The sequence below is a fragment of the Chiloscyllium plagiosum genome, chromosome 23 (genome assembly GCF_004010195.1).
Source record: "Chiloscyllium plagiosum isolate BGI_BamShark_2017 chromosome 23, ASM401019v2, whole genome shotgun sequence".
In the NCBI taxonomy this organism is placed as follows: Eukaryota; Metazoa; Chordata; class Chondrichthyes; order Orectolobiformes; family Hemiscylliidae; genus Chiloscyllium; species Chiloscyllium plagiosum.
This window is the reverse complement of record NC_057732.1, coordinates 51,633,827-51,653,590: the sequence shown is the minus strand read 5'-3', so window position 1 is coordinate 51,653,590 and position 19,764 is coordinate 51,633,827. Positions and strand designations below refer to the sequence as shown.

The window sequence follows — 19,764 nt, the reverse complement described above, 5'->3', positions numbered from 1 at the left end:
CCCTGGGGTCAGGGAGTCCAGAATTAGAGGGCATAGGTTTAGGGTGAGAGGGGAAAGATATAAAAGAGACCTAAGGGGCAACATTTTCACACAGAGGGTGGTACGTGTATGGAATGAGCTGCCAGGGGAAGTGGTGGAGGCTGGTACAATTACTGCATTTAAGAGGCAATTGGATGGGTATATGAATAGGAAGGGTTTGGAGGGATATGGGTTGGGTGCTGGCAGGTGGGACTAGATTGGGTTGGGATATCTGGTTGGCATGGACGGGTTGGACTGAAGAGTCTGTTTCCGTGCTGTACATCTTTATGACTCTATAAATGCTGCAGATCACAGCGGGTCAGGCAGCATCCATGGAGAGAGGGCAAGCTAACGTTTCACGGCCTATTATCTGAGTATCGAAATGTATTTTGTGAAACTGAAAAATTTTGTGAGGATGAATTTCATTGGATGCACTCCAGGTTTGATGCATTCAGGTCAATCTGAAAATAACTCCCTCTTCTCCCCCTCCTCCGATAAATATAATTCTTTGTTGTAAAGTACTTACACTCTTTACGAGTTGGGACATCTGTAAGTGGATTGCCGGGCTTGCGGTTAGTTTGTGCACTCAGATTCGATCCATCCTGACTGCTGCCCAGGTGCAACCTCCTCATGTGTCTGATAACAGCCGTGGCATTAAACGCTTGCTGCAATCAAGTACACATTTAGTTCCATTACATTCAGGAAGGAAAACAGTTTTGGTCCAATTTTTTTGAAACTGTACATTTTATGCAGAGTGACACAGAATAAACTACAAATAATAGAGACCAGGGAAGGTATTCCATTAGAAAATCTGTCTTAAAGCACATGAATAATTCTGAAGATTTATAAATTGTGCAATAAAATTGTTTGGAAGACTTTGAATAGATGATTTAATAATTTTGATCTTAAACATTCATTCCCTCCATCACTCGCACTCAGTAGCAGCAGTGTTTACTATCTACAAGGTACACTGCAAACATTCACCAAGAATCCTTTTACTGCCCCCTCCAAATCTGATCTGTACCAACTGGAAGGACAAGGGTTGCAGATTCATGGGAGCACCAAAACATACAGGTTCCCCTCTGAGTCACACACCACCCTGACTTGAAATGATATCACTGTAAGCGTCACTTTCACTGGGCCCTGTCATGTTTACTGGATGGTAATCTGAGAACTCCCTTCCTAAGAGCGATGTGGGTGTCCCTACACCACCCAAGCTGTGGTGGTTCAAGAAGGCAGCTCATCATCACCTTGTCATGGGCAACTAAAGATGGGTAATAAATGCCAGTCTTCAGCAACACTTCCGATGAATGAATAAAAAGGTTTTCTCAAATGAAGCAGGGCAGTGATGATAAAAGGTGGAGGGAAAACGAGGAAACCTGAAAAGTAGCAAATTACAGCTTTTCATTTTCCCTGCTCTATCACAAACTCATTTCAGTTTATTGCAGTCAGTTTATATTCAGTAAAACAGACTCCAAACATTCAACAGGTACCATGTTTTTAATCCATTTAGAATGAAATAACACAGGCTCCACCAGAGTTAATGTGCTGACAGTTTATCCAAAGTGCTGCCCCATTTGAAGGAAATAACCATTCTCAACCTGCAGCCTACACTTATTGTCCTTCAGAACTCGTGTCATGTTTTGGTGTCATGTCTTGGTGTCATGTTGGGGTGCAGAAGTTAAAAGTTTTGTGCTTACTGTGGATGCTGGAGATCTGAAACAGAAATCACTGGAGAAACTCAACAAGTCTGGTAGCTTCTGTGTGTGTGAGAGAGAAAGCAGAGTTCATCAGAACTCATTGAAGAAAAGTGTCTGTCCATTCACAATGTTAGTTCTGTGCTCTCCCACAGATGCTGCCAGACCTGCTGAGTTTTGCCAGCAATTTCTAATTTTGTTTCCCTTTTATCTGCACCTGAAGACCCTCACAAACAGACGACTCCTGGTCTCAGCTGAAGGCCACTTGTGATCTTCTTTCAAGGAAGCCTGTCGATGGTGGGACTAACTCACTGCTATACCGCACTGTAAAAAAAAGCTCTCTGTTGGTTCAACCTTTACAAAATAATGGAGTGCTTAATTGCTGTAACATTGGTTTTGTAGAATCCTTAGAGTGTGGGAGCAGACATTCCAACCATTGAGTCCACACCAACCTGCTGAACAGCATCCTACTCCTGAAACCCTTCCCTGCATTTCCCATGGCCAATCCATCTACCCTGCATTTCCCATGGCCAATCCACCCTACCCAGCATTTCCCATGGCCAAACCACCCTAAACTGCATTTCCCATGGCCAATCCACCAACCTGCATTTCCGAAGGCCAAACCACGCAACCCTGCATGTCACATGGCCAAACCACCTACCCTGCATTTCCCATGGCCAATCCACCCTACCCTGCATTTCCCTTGTCCAAAACACCCTACCTTACATTTCCCATGGCCAATCCATCTACCCTACATTGCCAGTGGCCAATCAACCTTACCCTGCATTTCCTGTGGCCAATACACCTACCCTATATTTCCCATGGCCAATCTACCCTACCCAACATTTCCCATGGCCAATACACCTACCCTGCATTTCCCATGGCCAAACTACCCTACCTTACATTTCCCATGGCGAATCCACCCTACCCTGCATTTCCCATGGCCAATCCACCAACCTGCATTTCCCATGGCCAAACCACCCTACCCTGTATTTCCCATGGCAAATCCACCAACCTGCATTTCCCATTGCCAAACCACCCTACCTTGCATTTCCCATGGCCAAACCAGCCTACCCTGCATTTCCTATGGCCAACCCACCTACCCTGCATTTCCCACGGCCAAACCACCCTACCCTGCATTTCCCTTGTCCAAAACACCCTACCCTGCATTTCCCATGGCCAATCCACCAATACCTACATTTCCTTTGGCCAGTCCATCCTACCCTGTAGTTCCCATGACCAATCTACATACCCTACATTTCCCATGGCCAATCCACCTAACCTGCATTTCCCATGGCCAATCCATCCTAACCTGCATCTCCCATGGCCAATCCACCCTAACCTGAATGTCCCATGGACAATCCACCCTACCCTGCATTTCCCATGGCCAAACCACCCTACCTTACATTTCCCATGGCCAGTACACCTACCCGACATTGCCCGTGACCAGTCCACTCTATCCTGCATTTCCCTTGGCCAATCCACCCTACCCTGCATTTCCCATGGCCAATCCAACAACCTGCATTTCCCATGGCCAAACCACTCTACCCTGCATTTCCCATGGCCAAACCACCCTAAACTGCATTTCCCATGGCCAATCCACCAACCTGCATTTCCAATGGCCAAACCACTCTACCCTGCATTTCCCATGGCCAATCCACCGTACCCTGCGTTTCCCTTGTCCAAACCGCCCTACCCTGCATTTCTCATGGCAAATCCACCTAACCCGCATTTCCCATGGCCAATCCACCTAGCCCAGATTTCGCATGACCAATCCACCCTACCCTGCATTTCCAATGGCCAAACCACCACACCCTGCATTTCCCTTGGCCAAACGACCCTACCCTGCATTTCCCATGGCCAATCCACCCTACTCTGCATTTACCATGACCAATCCACCTACCCTATGTTTCCCATGGCCAATCCACCTAACCTGCATTTCCCATGGCCAATCCACCCTACCCTGCATTTCCCATGGCCAATCCACCGTACCCTGCGTTTCCCTTGTCCAAACCGCCCTATCCTGCATTTCTCATGGCAAATCCACCTAACCTGCATTTCCCATGGCCAATCCACCTAGCCTAGATTTCGCATGACCAATCCACCCTACCTTGCATTTCCCATGGCCAAACCAGCCTACCCAGCATTTCCTATGGCCAACCCACCTACCCTGCATTTCCCACGGCCAAACCACCCTATCCTGCATTTCCCTTGTCCAAAACACCCTACCCTGCATTTCCCATGGCAAATCCACCTAACATGCATTTCCCATGGCCGATCCACCAATACCTACATTTCCTTTGGCCAGTCCATCCTACCCTGTATTTCCCATGACCAATCTACATACCCTACATTTCCCATGGCCAATCCACCCTACCCTGTATCTCTCATGGCCAATCCACCCTAACCTGAATTTCCCATGGACAATCCACCCTACCCTGCATTTCCCATGGCCAAACCACCCTACCTTACATTTCCTATGGCCAGTCCACCTACCCGACATTGCCCGTGACCAGTCCACCCTATCCTGCATTTCCCTTGGCCAATCCACCCAACCCTGCATTTCCCATGGCCAATCCAACAACCTGCATTTCCCATGGCCAAACCACTCTACCCTGCATTTCCCATGGCCAAACCTCCCTAAACTGCATTTCCCATGGCCAATCCACCAACCTGCATTTCCCATGGCCAAACCACCCTACCCTGCATTTCCCATGGCGAAATCACCCTACACTGCATTTCCCATGGCCAAACCACCTACCCTGCATTTTACATGGCCAAACCAGCCTCCCCTGCATTTCCCATGGCCAAACCACCCTACCCTGCCTTTGCCATGGCAAATCCACCTAACCTGCATTTCCCATGGCCAATCCACCTAACCTACATTTCTCTAGCCAATCCACCCTACCCCGAATTCCCCATGGCCAATCCACCCTACCCTGAATTTCCTGTGGCCAATACACCTACCCTATATTTCCCATGGCCAATCCACCCTACCCTGAATTTCCCTTGGCCAAACCACCCTACCTTACATTTCCCATGGCCAATACACCTACACTATATTTCCCATGGTTAATCCACCTACCCTGCATTTCCCATGGCCAAACCACCCTACCCTGCATTTCCCATGTCCAAACCACCCTACCCTGCATTTCCCATGTCCAATCCACCTAACCTACATTTCTCTAGCCAATCCACCCTACCCTGAATTTCCTATGGCCAATACACCTACCCTATATTTCCCATGGCCAATCCATCCTACCCTGAATTTTCCTTGGCCAAACCACCCTACCTTACATTTCCCATGGCCAATACACCTACACTATATTTCCCATGGTTAATCCACCAACCCTGCATTTCCCATGGACAAACCACCCTACCTTACTATTCCCATGGGCAATCCGCCCTACCCTGCATTTCCCATGGCCAGTCCGCTTAACCTGACTTTCCTATGCCCAATCCACCCTACCCTGCATTTCCCATGGCCAATCCACCCAAGCCTACATTTCCCATGACGAATCCACCCTACCCTGCATTTCCCATAGCCAAACCACCCTACGTTACATTTCTCATGGCCAATCCACCCTACCCTACAATTCCCATGGCCAATCCTCCCTACCCTGCATTTCCCATGGCCAATCCACCAACCTGCATTTCCCATGGCCAAACCACCCAACCCTACATTTCTCATAGCAAATCCACCCATACCTGCATTTCCCATGGCCTGTCTACCTACCCTACATTTCTCGTGGCCTATCCACCCTACCCTGCATTTCCCATAGCCAAACCACCCTACGTTACATTTCCCATGGCCAATACACCTACCCTATATTTCCCATGGCAAATCCACCCTACCCTGCATTTCCCATGGCCAATCCACCTAACCTGCATTTCCCATGGCCAATCCACCCTACCCTGCATTTCCCATGGCCAATCCACCCTATCCTGTATTTCCAATGGCCAATCTAGCCTACCCTGCATTTCCCATGGCCAAACCACCCCATCCTGCATTTCCCATGGCCAAACTACTCTACCCTGCATTTCCCATGGCCAATCCACCCAAGCCTACATTTCCCATGACAAATCCACCCTACCCTGCATTTCCCATAGCCAAACCACCTTACGTTACATTTCCCATGGCCAATCCACCCTACCCTACATTTCCCATGGCCAATCCAACCTACCCTGCATTTCCCATGACCAATCCACCTACCCTATATTTCCCATGGCCAATCCACCTAACCTAAATTTCCCATGGCCAATCCACACTACCCTGCATTTCCCATGGCCAGTCCACCTAACCTGAATTTCCCACAGCCAATCCACTCTACCCTGAATTTCCCACGGCCTATCCACCCCACCCTGCATTTCCAATGCCCAATCCACCCTACCTTACATTTCCCATGGCCAGTCCATCTATCCTACATTTCCCGTGGCCAATCCACCCTACCCTGCATTTCCCATGGCCAATCCACCCATACCTGTATTTCCCATGGCCAATCCATCTACCTTGCATTTCCCATGGCCAAACCACACTATTTTACATTTCCCATGGCCAATCCACCTAACCTACATTTCCCATGGCCAATCCACCCTATCCTGCATTTCCCATGGCCTGTCCACCTAACCTGCATCTCCCATGGCCAATCACCCTACCCTGAATTTTCCATGGCCAATCCACCCTACCCTGCATTTCTCATGACCAATCTATCCTTCCCTGCATTTCCCATGGCCAATCCACCTACCCTGAATTTCCCATGGCCAATCCACCTACCCTGAATTTCCCATGGCCAATCCACCTACCCTGAATTTTCCATGGCCAATCCACCCTACCCTGCATTTCTCATGACCAATCTATCCTTCCCTGCATTTCCCATGGCCAATCCACCTACCCTGAATTTCCCTATGGCCAATCCACCCTCCCCTGATTTCTCCATGGCCAATGCACCTGACCTTCACAACTTTGAACAGTGGGAGGAAACTCATGCAGATAGGTGAGCAACGTGCAAACTCTGCACAGACTGTGGCCCGAGGGTGGAATTGAACCTGGGTTCCAGGTGCTGCGTGGCAGCAGTGCTAACCAGTGAGTCACTGCACCACCTCATGTGTGCTCCATGATGCTCCCATGAAATGGCTTGGGACATTTTATTGTGTTGAAGGCACTATACAAATGAAAGCTGTGGTTGTTGTGAATTCTTTCCATTTTCCAACTAGGCAGGAGAAGTATTTGTGCATCCTACATCGAATGGATGGTTAACTAGTTGAATGTGACTGCACTGACCAGAGTCTGAGGGTTGGGAAGATATAAAATGGGACAGCAGTCCACATGGTGCAATTGGTAATTGTTAAACAAAATAACTGCTGTGTTAAATCCTTATTTCTTTGTGGGATAAAGAGCAACTTACCCTCCACTTGCTTTTAGCGAAGTTCTTCCTGATTTGTGCACTGACGGACTCGTGAATGTTCTTGTTCAATGCTGTGTCTCCAGCAATCCTGCAAAATAATGAGCATCGTGTCTTTGTTAAAGAGCTTCTGTAATGGATTACCACCATAAACTGGATAAAGGAACTTGCTAAAAGTACCAGTAGGGCTTATTCTGCAACATTGAAGATCAAGTGGGATTGTATGGAGAACACTTTAGCTAAACAAGACTATATTATTATTTGGAGCAGTGAGGTGGATGCAATATACCACTAGTACCAGGGATCTTCAAGTCTGCTGACTGAAAGCCTTCAGATTAGTCACACGGTGGGTTGTGATTGCAGTGTTGTTCAAGACATTCAGCAGCCTGCAGATAGGGACCACCTCTCTCCCTTCAATCTGTGTGAGGGAATAGTCAAAAAACTTAAAGACTTAAAAGATAAAAAAATCTAACACAAGAAAAGACCTGGGTCCACCTGACCAGCTGTAGAAGTGGACATCGACTATGCTGTGCAGACCACAATGTGTCATCATTGCTAAACTAAACTAAACTAAACTAACTTCCAGAAAAAAAATCTTTCCACCCGTTGAGATCTTAACATCTAATCCACAGAAATTACCTGAATATACCTTCCCATTCATAATATTTGTTACAAATTCTTTGTTTATTTGTGACTGAATGTGTGTGTATTGGTTTCAAAGGGATTTTTTTTATTCATCTGTGGGACTTGGGGTCACTGACTGGCCAGCATTGATAGCCCGTCCCTATTTGCCCCTTGAGATGGTGGGGGTGAACTGCCTTCTTGAATCGCTCCAGTCCACTTGCTGTGGGGTGACCCACAATGCCGGTATGGAGGGAATTCCAGGATTTTGACCCAACAATAGGGAAGGAACAGCATTATATTTCCAAGTCAGGATGGTGAGTGGCCTGGAGGGGAATGTACAGGGGGTGGTGTTCCCAAGTACGTGCTATCTTTGTCCTTCGTGATGGAAGTGGTCGTGGGTTTAGGAAGGCGCTGTCTGAGGATCTTTGGTGAATTTCTGCATTGTCAGTGGTGAAGGGAGTGGATGCTTGTGGATGTGGTGGTTTATCCTGGATGGTGCCAAGCTTCTTGAGTGCTGTTGGAGCTAATCCACCCTAGGTAAGTGGTTCAAGTCACATGGTAGTAAATCACTAATCCATTTCTTTTATTAAAGAACTTGTAGGTTTACAATATATGGAGCTATTTTCCTGTTAATGATGAAATCTTGTGTGAATTACTTTTGGCCTTGATAGTAGTCAGTTGGACAAATTGAAGGTTTAAATGGGGTACTTGTACATGTGTGGCAGCATATGGGTAAAGTGATGACAAAGTATTGATGTACACGTCCCAGTTGAATTCGGATCTGGTATGGGATAACTCAGAGTCTGGTAGTGGAAGATTCAATCGAGGTGAACTTGGTTTATTATCTGAAAAAGAAGAACGTGTAGGAGTATGGCAAGGAGGTGGGATATGATTAAAGCTGAATTGCTTTCTTGGTGAGCTGGCATGGACATGATGGGTTAAATGGCCTCATTCTGCACTGTTACAATTCTTGCATTCCACAAAACAGGTAACGTTGGAAATGATTTTAAGTACTGGTGTTTCTGTGCTAAATGAAGTCCTCTTGCCCATTGTATATATCACAGAATCCCTACAGTGTGGAAGCAGGCCATTCTGCCCATTGAGTACACACCTCCAAAGAGTATTCCACACAGACCCATGCCCTACCCTGTCCCTGTAACCCTACATTTCCCATGGCTAATCCACCTAGCCGGCACACCTTTGGACTGTGGAAGGAAACCCACGCAGATATGGGGAGAATATGCAAACTCCACACAAACAGTCACCCAAGGCTGGAATCGAACCTGGGTGCTTGATGCTGTGAGGCAGTAGTGCTGACCACAGAGCCACCAACTTGATATACACTTGAAAAGTAAATCAGAATGGGCAGGTTGTCATTGCTGACCTCAAAACTCCTCTGTTGAAGAGAATGGGAGAAAAGACAGAAAGACTATTTATTCCCAGATAAACATTCATTATGTTTTCTCCTTATAATCAGCTTCCTTTACCTTATACTTTGATGAAGTAATTCTGCCTATGAAAGTCAGCCAGACTCAATGAGAGCTCCTCAGATTCATTTAATGATGCATCTCTGGGACATGAAGATTACTGTCAAGGCCAGAACTAATTGTCTATAAGATAGGTCACAGACAAAGCCACCTTGCTCATTATCTTCATTACACCTTCAAAATTGTTATCCAATTAGCTGCACTCCCTTGTTCTCCTCCCATGGCCTTGCAAATATTTCCTCTGGAACTAGAGATGGGTTCAACAGGCCTTTCATTTCCTGCCTGTATGTTATTTGTATGTGTATGCAGTTCCAGTATTCATGATTAATATCTCTTAATGTTCCATTGCACTGTTCTGTCATTTCTGATACATTAACTGCACTTCCTTACAATGATAAGCTGGGATGAATAATGTTAAAAAGCAAGCTCCAGTGTTTGAGACTGATAAAATCTCCCTTCATCACATTGCCAAAGTTTCTAAAAGTCAAGGTTTTCACATATTGAAAATATTCAACACTGAGGCAAGATTTCTACAAATGAAACAAAAACAGAAATTGCTGGAAAAGCTCAGCAGGCCTGGCAGCATCTGTGGACAGAAATCAGGTTAGCATTTTGGGTTGAGAGACCTTTCCTCAGAACTTCTCTGTTTGCTTCACAAATGCACCTTTGTGACCGGATATTTGGCTGTGCTGCTACCTGTTTGCCCTCTTTGTTTAGTGTCCTCCTTGTTTAGCCGGGCTCTCAGCTTAGTGTCTTTTGTGCAGTCTTCTTCACCCACACGGTGAGAAGCCCATGGAATTCTCCGCCACAGGAAACAGTTGAGGCCAGAACATTAAGTGTTTTCAAGAAGGAGTTGGGTATAGTTCTTAGGGCTAAAGGGAGCAAACGATATGGGGGTGAAAGCAGGAACAGGGGACTGAGTTGGATGATCAGCCATGACCATATTGAATGGTGGAGCAGGCTTGAAGGGCCGAATGGCCTACTCCTGCAGCTATTTTCTATTAGAACAAAGCACTGAACTCCAACATGGCTATGTTTCTAAAATATAAACAACTGGAGCTTGGCAGAAAGTAAATCTTAAATATAAGCTAATAAGTACAACACGTTAAAAATAATATTTGGATAAGGTCTTGTATTGTTATCTTTAATTGTTTTCATATGATTAAAACTCCTCATCACAAACATATTTCCTTAACACAATACTGCTCATCTCAGACTCATTCCATGGGGTACGGGGTCAGTTTTGAGTGCATCTACCAAAAAATATTTCATTTCTCCTGCTCGTTAAACTGACTCACGGACAAACGGAACTGAAACCCTTTTTCCTTGAATGTAAGAACCAGATGTTGTTGATTTCCTTTTGTGCCAGTGTCATACCTGAAATTCCCAGGAAGATTGGTTAAACAGCCTATGTATAAAGGAACACATCCTGGCATCTATTTTATGTCTGCTTCTCACAGTGATGGACTGATGGTCTCTTGCCCTGTTGTATCTGAAAATATGGTTCTGGGTTGGTCAACTTTCGCTCTCTCAGAACTTTAAAAGCCTCTATCAGTGGCTTTTGGCTGAGTTCTCTCCAGGAATAGAGAGACTATGTCATATACTGCTCTGGGAGGTGGGTCAAGAAGAGGAAATCAAAAGATAGAATAACATTATGGAATTTTAAATAAGTACATCAAAGAGTTTGCTTGGTCAATTTGTTTTCCAGATGCTCAATTGGAAACAGACTAAACTCACATCCATATACCAGGAGAGTAAAAATCTGATTCTGATCACCTAAATAGTAGAGGAACAGAGGAAATCGCACTGGACTCCTGATTACTATTTAACCTTTCATCAACAGCAGAAATACCGATAACGTGGACATTATCACATTGTAATTAGTAAGGAGCTTGCTGTCTGCGTACAAATTGTCTGCTATATGTGGTTACAACAATGCAAACGTACCTTGCTTGCTGTGAAGCACTTTGAGATGCCCACTGGTTGTGAAAACACAAGCAGCGCTATATAAATGGGATGAGTCCAATGTACAGATTTTTTAAGTGGTAGAAGTGGGGCCCAATTGCCCAGTGACCCCTAATGAATCATGGAAACATTAATGCACAGAAAGAGGCCATTCAGTCCATCATACCTACACTGCTTCTTCAAATGAGCATCACTAGGTAAAAACAATGACTGCTGATGCTGGAAACCAGATTCTGGATTAGTGGTGCTGGAAGAGCACAGCAGTTCAGGCAGCATCAAAGCTCCTTGGATGCTGCCTGAACTGCTGTGCTCTTCCAGCACCACTAATCCAGAAAATGAGCATCACTCCCTAGTGCCAATCTTTGGGTTTTTCTCTCATATCCACTGCTTCTATCCAAATAGAATTAGATGCCCTACAGTGTGGAAACAGGCCAATTGGCCCAAAAAGTCCATACAAACTCTCTGAAGGGTAACCCACCCAGACCCACTTCTTTACACCCATTACTCTACACTGCTCCTAACTAATGCACCTGACCTACACATCCCTGAACACTATGGGCAATTTAGCCTGGGCAATTCACCTAGCCTGCACATCTTTGGACTGCGGGAGGAAACCAGAGCACCTGGAAGAAGCCCACACAGACACGGGGAGAATGTGCAAACTCTACACAGACAGTCACCCAAGGGTGGAATCGAACCTGGGCCCCTGGTGCTGTGAGGCAGCGGTGCTCACCACTGAGTCACAGTGCCGCCCTAAATAATTCTCCAATGCCCTTCTTGAATGCTTCAGTTGAATGTTCTTCCAGCACATTTCCAAGCAATGCATTCCACACCCTCACTACTCACTGGGTGAAAAATGTTTCTTTCTCACGGATCGCATTTGCTTCCTTTGCACAGCACTTTCAACGAGGGGGCTGAATGTGTGAATACCATTGGCCCACTTTATAACATTTATTCTGTGGCACCTCAAGAAGCAGAAGTGATCTCCCACCCACCCCAGAACCATGTAAAACAAATCTCAGTTCCTGCTACTTGACCCCAGCCACATCCCCATCAACGCCAACATTTCCAAATTAATCCTCTTCCTGGCACTCATACCAGCCAGTAGGCAGTCTCATCGGTGCACCACTTTAACCTGCCGACCTCCTTTCTGCCTATTTCAGGTGGGCAGTTGCTTAGACCATAAGGTCATAGGAGAGAGGAGCAGAATTGTGCCATTCAGCCCATCAGGTCTGCTCTGCCAGCTGATTATGGCTGATATGTTTTTCAACTCTATTCTCCTGCCTTTTTCCCATAATCTTTGATCTCCTTACCAATCAAGAACCTAACTATCTCGGACTTAAAGACACTCAATGACTTGGCCTCCATAGCTTTCTGTGGCAATGAGTTCCACAGAGTCAACACCCTCTGGTGAAGAGATTGCTCCTCAGGCTCAGTTCTAAAGACTCTTCCCTTCATTCTCAGGCTGTGCTCTTGGGTTCCAGTTGCTCTTGTAATAGCACAGACCTCAATGCCTTTGGGAATAGAAGGAGGAAGGTGGGGACGCTCATGCCTGTCCAATCACCCTTCGTCAGAAACCCAGCAAGTTACCATTCTATCCTCTCCATCAGAATCTACCTGAAACATTCATCTGTCTCACAAACCTGTTACTTTCAGCATCTTGCTTCGTTTTCCTATGGCAGTAATCAGTTCTACAGTAAGAGAACATTGGTGAGGACACTTCTGGAATACTGCCTTCAATTCTGGTCTCCCTGCTACGGGAAAGATGTTGTGAAATGTGAAAGGGTTCAGAAAAGATTTACAAGGATGTTGCCAGGGCTGAAGGGTTTGAACTACAGGGAGAGGTTGAATAGGCTGGAGCTGTTTTCCCTGGAGTGTCGGAGGCTGAGGGCTGACCTTACAGAAGTTTATAAAATCAAGGATAGGGTAAATAGTCAGGGTCTATTCCCTGGGGCGGGAGAGTCCAGAACTAGCAGGCATAGGTTTAAGGTAAGAAGGAAAGGGTTAAAAGGGACCTGAGGGGCAATGTTTTCACACAGAGGGTGGTGTGTGAATGAAATGAGCTGCCAGAGGATGTGGTGGAGGCTGGTACAATTACAATATTTAAAAAGCATCTGAATGGATGCATGAATACGAAGGGTTTAGAGGGATATGGGCCAAATGCTGGCAAATGGGACTTGATTAGTTTAGGGTATCTGGTCAGCATGGATGAGTTGGACCGAGGGGTCTGTTTCCATGCAGTACTTCTCTATGACTCTGTGACTCAATTAAATGAGAAACAAGAGTAGACATTGACCACATTTTGCCTGGAGTCTGTTCCACTGTTTAAATAAGGTCATGATTGACCTCAGCCCCAGCATCACTTTCCTGCCCACTCCCACATTTCCACGTCTCTCTGTCTCTCCCAACCTTACACACATTCAACAACAGTCAGAGTTGAAGAAGAGAACGTGTGTGAAGATGCAGAGGATATGGAAAGAATTTTAAATGAATGTTTTGTCTCCATATTCACAAAGGAAAGAGATCCAACAGGAGCAGTGTGAAATATTGGACAAAATAATCATAACGAGAGAGGAGGAATTGGAATGCTTGAAAGTGGATAAGTCACCAGGGCGGATGGATTGGTCCCAAATGTTGAAGGCAATCAGGGAGGAAATCACAGATGCTCTGAGGATTATCTTCACTGGATACAGGTGAGGTGCTGGAAGACCAGAGAAATACAAATGTGGTTCATGTTGTTTAAAAAGGGTACAAAGGAAATGCAAAACAATTATAGACCTTATTTCAGAGCATCCTCAAATAATCCTCAGAGCATCTAGTATTTCCTCTGTGACTTCCTTCAACACCCTGGGGAACAATCCATCTAACCCTGGTGACTTATCCACTTTTAAGAATTCCAACTCCTCTAACACCTCCTCTCTCGTTATGATTATTTTGTCCAATATTTCACACAGCTCCTGTTGGATCCCTTTCCTTTGTGGTGGGCAAATGGTCAGAACCAATCGATTCCGATCGATGAAACTGTGACTCAAAAAGGCATGGACTAATCAGGATAGTCAGCATGACTTTGTTAAGGGAAGGTCATGCCTTACAAATCGGATTGAATGTTTTGAGGAAGTGACAAGGAGGATTGATGAGGGTAGTGCAGAGGATGTTGTCTGCACTTAAGGCATTTGACAAGGTACCTCATGGCAGACTGGTCAAATAAGCAAAAGTCCATAGGGTACAGGGTAATGCTGTTGAAAGAGATTCAAAATTGGCTTAGTAACCGGAAACAAAAGGTAATGGTCATGGCTGCCCTTGTGAAAGGAAAGTTGATCAAGTGGTTTTCCACAGGGCATGGTTGTGGGAGTCCTGCTGTTTACTTTAGACATTGAACATGGAGGGCACAATTAGGAAATCTGCAGTCCACACAAAAATTGGCCGTGTCGTGGGGAGTGTTGAGGACAGCTGTAAGCTCCAAACTGATCTGGATGGGTGGGGGAGAGGGAAGGGAAGGGAAGGGCAGATGGAGTTCAACTTTGATAAGTGTGAGGTAATGCATTTAGGGAGGTCAAACAGTAAAAGGAGTACACAATACATGGGAATACTGAGAGCAGGAGATAAAGTGAGAGACGTTGGATGCAAGTGCATAGATCCCTAAACATAGTTGTACAGGTAGGTAAGGTTGTAACAAAGGCATATGGAATGCTCTCCATTAGCAGAGGGATACAATACACAAGCAGGGATATAATGATGAAACTGTATAAGACACTGATGTGGCCATAACTGGAGTACTGTATGTAGTTTTGGTCACCACATTATGGGAAGGATGCAATTGCTCTGGAGAGAATGCAGAGAACATTAGTTAGAATGCTGCCCGGGGTTGGCGAATTGTAGCTACGAGGAGAGATTCGAGAGGTTGGGGTAGTTTTCCCTAGAACAGAGAAGGCTGAGGGGGGGTGACATGATTGAGGTGTACAACAATGTGAGGGAGAGAGAGAGTAAACAGGAGGAACCTGCTTCCCTTGGCAGAGAGTTCAAAAACCAGAGGTCATCGATTTAAGCAAAGTGGCAGAAGGATTAGAGGCGACATAAGGAAAAGGGTTTTCACACAGAGGGTGGTGGGGGTCTGGAGTTCGTTGCCTGAGTTTGTGGTGGAGGCGGAGACTCTAAACTCTTATAAAAACTCCCTGGATCTTCACCTTAGGTACTGTAAGCTGCAGGGCTATCGGCCGTGTGCAGGAAGATGGGATTAGAAAGGGCATCTGGGTGTCTTTGGGTCAGCATGGATAAGATGGAGTGAATGGACCCTTTTGTGCTGTATCGTTTCTATGGACTGGCATCTACAATCCTCTGGGAGGGGAGAGAATTCCAACGAATCAGATCCCTTTAAATAAGAAGTGCTTGCTTGGGAACTACATTCCTTAGCCTGAGACTGTGTCCCTCGTCCCAAACTAGTGGGGACATCCGCAAAGTGTCCACAATGCCAGATCTCTGCAGAATCTGAACATTTGGTCGATAGTATCTTAACTTACAAATACTTATTACATCATTGATAATTCGACCTGTGTTAACAGATGGGAGTTTCAGCTGACCATGTTGAATATTTGTAGCTAAATCTCCCAAGCTTTGGAATGGGGTTTCGTACTAGGGGTAGAGCAGGTTCTGTGCTCTACCCCTAGTACGATGTCCCCTTTCCCTGCCAATGTTTCGGTCACTCCAAGGATCTTGCCATTGAACTGGAAACTGAGTTTTAATTGTTCCTTTAGTTGGTTCAGTAAGTTACCCGCTGTTTCTGGGCAGGTCGTGGTTCCAGGCCTGACCTCTTGGCATATGGTTGCGCTGCGCTGGAATCTGACCAGGACAGTCCACTCCCAAGTTCTTCCTTCTCCTGAGCCAGTTCACCATAAAACTCCTGCATAAGCTTTCAGGTCGATGTCCTTTCATCAGAACAGGGAAACATTCAACATGTAACAGGTTCTGTTTTCAGCATCAAAGCACCTTGTTTTTTTTTACATTGAACAATAACTCTGGGAGCTGCAAAGATATGAAGGTAACTCCTGACCCATAAAAGATTCCTATAACAGTCTGTTGCATAGCATTAGTGGATAGAACAGAACTAAGGTACCAATTTAGACCTTAGTGTGGGCACAGCAGGAATTCTCGTATATACCATATACATTCATTGCAATTCAGAGAAAATTAACAACAGCTGATTCCTAACCACAAGAGGCTAAATTCTCTCCCTGTTCAATTATGTGGTTTCTCAGCCTCTGTAGCCCCAGCTTCTGTCACATTCACACAGTAGCCGCACCTGAAGATCCCAATTAAAAACCAACACAATTCTCCGGTATCCAATGCCAAGCTAAGCATTGGAGAAGTCTAGTAGCACAAATGAAGCTTATATTACAACTCATTTTTGGCAACTTGTGCCTCTTCCAATTTGCTAAACTCTTCTGTGCCTGCACAGTCAGAAACTTTGACTTTCGGAGGCAGAATAATCAGGATAGAGCCCTGCAAAGGCAAAATGAGCTGTCACTGAACTGACAAGGTATTGAGCTCGCTGTGTTGAAGCTGTCTGCATGGAGGGTGGTGATGGAGGATGTGTCCTCCACATCAGTGCACACCCACACAGTCAGTGATCAATGTTAAAAGTACAAGCCTCAAACGACCAAATATTCAAAATGAAAAATTGTTCATTGTGGAACCTACTCTGTACTTGTAGGTTGGGTTAAGCACTCCACCAAGTGGAGTGGATTGTACATAAATAACAGAAAAGGGCAAACAATGTACATTTTTTCCAACATTTGACACATTTTTAGAGTCATGGAGTTCAATCTGTCCTTGCCAAATATAATGGACATGATGTGGAGGAGCCAGCATTGGACTGGGGTGGACAAATTTAAAAATAACACATCACCAGGTTTTCATCCAGCAGTTAAACACAATGGAGATAGTGACGACTGCAGATGCTGTAAGGTCAGTGTCGATAAAGTGTGGAGCTGGATCCCAACCTGAAATGTTGACCCTCCTGCGCCTCTTATGCTACTTGACCTGCTGTGCTTCATCCACACTTTATCAGCTCATGCCAAACATAATCTCAAACTAAATTAATCCCACCTGCCTGCTCCTGGCCCATATCCCTCCAAACCTTTCCTTTTCATGTACTTATCCAAATGTTTTTTAAATGTTGTAACTGTACCCACATCCACCACTTCTCAGGAAGTTCATTCCACACACAAACCACCTTCTGTGTAAAAACGTTGCCCCTCATGTCTTTTTAAAATCTCTCTCCTCTCACCTTAGAAATGTGCCCCAAGTCTTGAAATCCCCCATCTTAGGGAAAAGGCAACTACAATTAATTCTATCCATACCCCTCACTACTTTATAAACTTCTATAATGTCACCTCACTATCTCCTGTGCTCTAGTGAACAAAGTCCCAGCCTATCCAGCCTTTCTTTATAACTCAAACATCACGGTAGCACAGTGGTTAGCACTGCTGCTTCACAGCGCCAGAGACCCGGGTTCAATTCCCGCCTCAGGCGACTCTCTGTGTGGAGTTTGCACATTCTCCCCGTGTCTGCGTGGGTTTCCTCCGGGTGCTCCGGTTTCCTCCCACAATCCAAAAATGTGCAGGGGTTAGGTGAATTGGCCATGCTAAATTGCCCGTAGTGTTAGGTGAAGGGGTAAATGTAGGAGAATGGGTCTGGGTGGGTTACGCTTCGGCGGGTCGGTGTGGACTTGTTGGGCCGAAGGGCCTGTTTCCACACTGTAAGTAATCTAATCTAATCTAATCTCATTCCCGGCAACATCCTGGTATATCTCTTCTGAACCCTCTCCAGCTTAATAATATCCTTCGTATAACAGGGCGATCCGAACTGGACACAGTATTCCAGAAGGGACCTCACCAATGTCCTGTATAACCTCAATATGACGTCCCAACTCCTGTACTCAAAGAACTGAGGAATGAAGGCAAATGTTCCAAATGTCTTTTTAACCACCCTGACTATGAGATAATGGTTTAAGAATTGCTTTTGTGCTTCTAATCCTGTCTGAAAAACAATGCTCAGCAATACTCCAAATCTAATCACTTTGGGTCAGTGTAGGTTTATCATATTGAGGCGTTATGGAAGCAATATGGCTATGGACATGTCACACCAATTCCTTTTCTCTGCACACTCGAAACCCGAGAATATTGTTTAGTTCATTCTTATTCTAGAATTCATTCCTAACTCCAAGTGACCTACACATCTACCCATTCTGCTAAATAACTAGTTTTCCAGCCAGATCCAGATTTAGTCCACATTTTTTAAAACCTAAGTAAAGATATGGTTCAGAAATGCAGTCAATTCTTTAACCTACATTTTTCCTACATGATGATGTTGCTCCTTTAACAAGGTTATGTTGTCCTTGTCTTTTTTCCAACGAGGTCGTAAAAGACACAAACTCCGAAAAGTCTAATTTGAAGGGTTTTAAGGCCAGTTTGATTATAGCTAACAGATACTGCCTCAGACAACAGGCTTTCAAGTTAAAAGAAAATACTTGTACAATGAAAGGGGAGTGGCCAGCTCTCCCAGCTCAGCTCACTCTGGTTTGGTTTGGGACTTTTGGCAGTCTGGTTATTCACTCAAAGCAGTCAGGCAGTTGTGAAAGCTGTTGGACCCAAAGAAGCAAGACCATACTGACCTTCATCTCTCTCTCTCTGACATCTCTCCTGTAACACCCTGTGTTTGATTTTACTTTTTCTGCCCTGAGATTGTTGCAAGTATTAAGAACAACATCATTAAGTTGGGATGATCTGTCCGGTTTTCAGATAGATTAAGTTATTCAGTATTTTGTTCTCAATTGTTTGGGTTTTATTCAGTAATTTTTGTAAATAAGTTCTATTTTGTTTGAAACTGCGTGGTCTGACCAACTGCATTGCTCCTGGACTATCCGCAACACACCTGCTTAAAACAATGAGCAAAAGTAGGCTCTTGAAATATTTTGAAGGGGTCTGGCCTGGTCCAGAACACTGACATCACTGGATGAGCCAATCACAGGAGCTGAAGTGACTGGATTATCACGGCAAGGAATCATCTTCCAAAAATATGTATTAAACAAGGGAAATACACAATCTTTTGTAACATATCAAGTCACAGGAAAATTGTGAGACAGCAAAGGGGAAATAGATCAGCAGTCTTTCATTTTTCCTCAGTGAATGATAATCAAAGGAGAAAGAGTTGACTTTATATAGCACCATTGTGGCTGCTGGGCAACCCAATGTACTCGCAATCCAATTCATCACTAAATGAGGAGTCACATGATAAGGTAAACTAGAAACAAAAACAGCTGGGCTGAGCTTTTCCAATAATTTCTGTTTGTGTTTCTGCTTTCCTGCATCGGCTGTCCTTTCAGTTTTTATTTTATAATGTCACCTCGAACTGCTACCCGCAGACAGTAATCTCAACCTCCCCAGACAACCCTTGGGTCATGTTGATTGATGGATAAATATTCCCTGATGCGCCAAAGAAAATTCCCCTCTTTTTGTCTTCAATAAAAAGCCTCAATATCTTTTAAAACGTTTAGAGTTTAGAAGATTAAGGGGA

At 45.1% G+C, this 19,764-nt stretch overlaps 1 protein-coding gene across 1 annotated transcript in view; it reads right to left on the bottom strand.

Moving 5' to 3' along the window:
* camk1da (calcium/calmodulin-dependent protein kinase 1Da) overlaps positions 1-19,764 on the bottom strand; it is a 438,515-nt gene that overhangs the window by 4,657 nt on the left and 414,094 nt on the right. Inside the window, exons 9-10 of the mRNA XM_043714161.1 lie at positions 7,121-7,208; positions 545-683 (exon numbers count right to left, since the gene is read on the bottom strand). Of these exons, the coding sequence (XP_043570096.1) occupies positions 545-683; positions 7,121-7,208 (227 nt within the window). The remainder of the gene's footprint in view (positions 1-544; positions 684-7,120; positions 7,209-19,764) is intronic.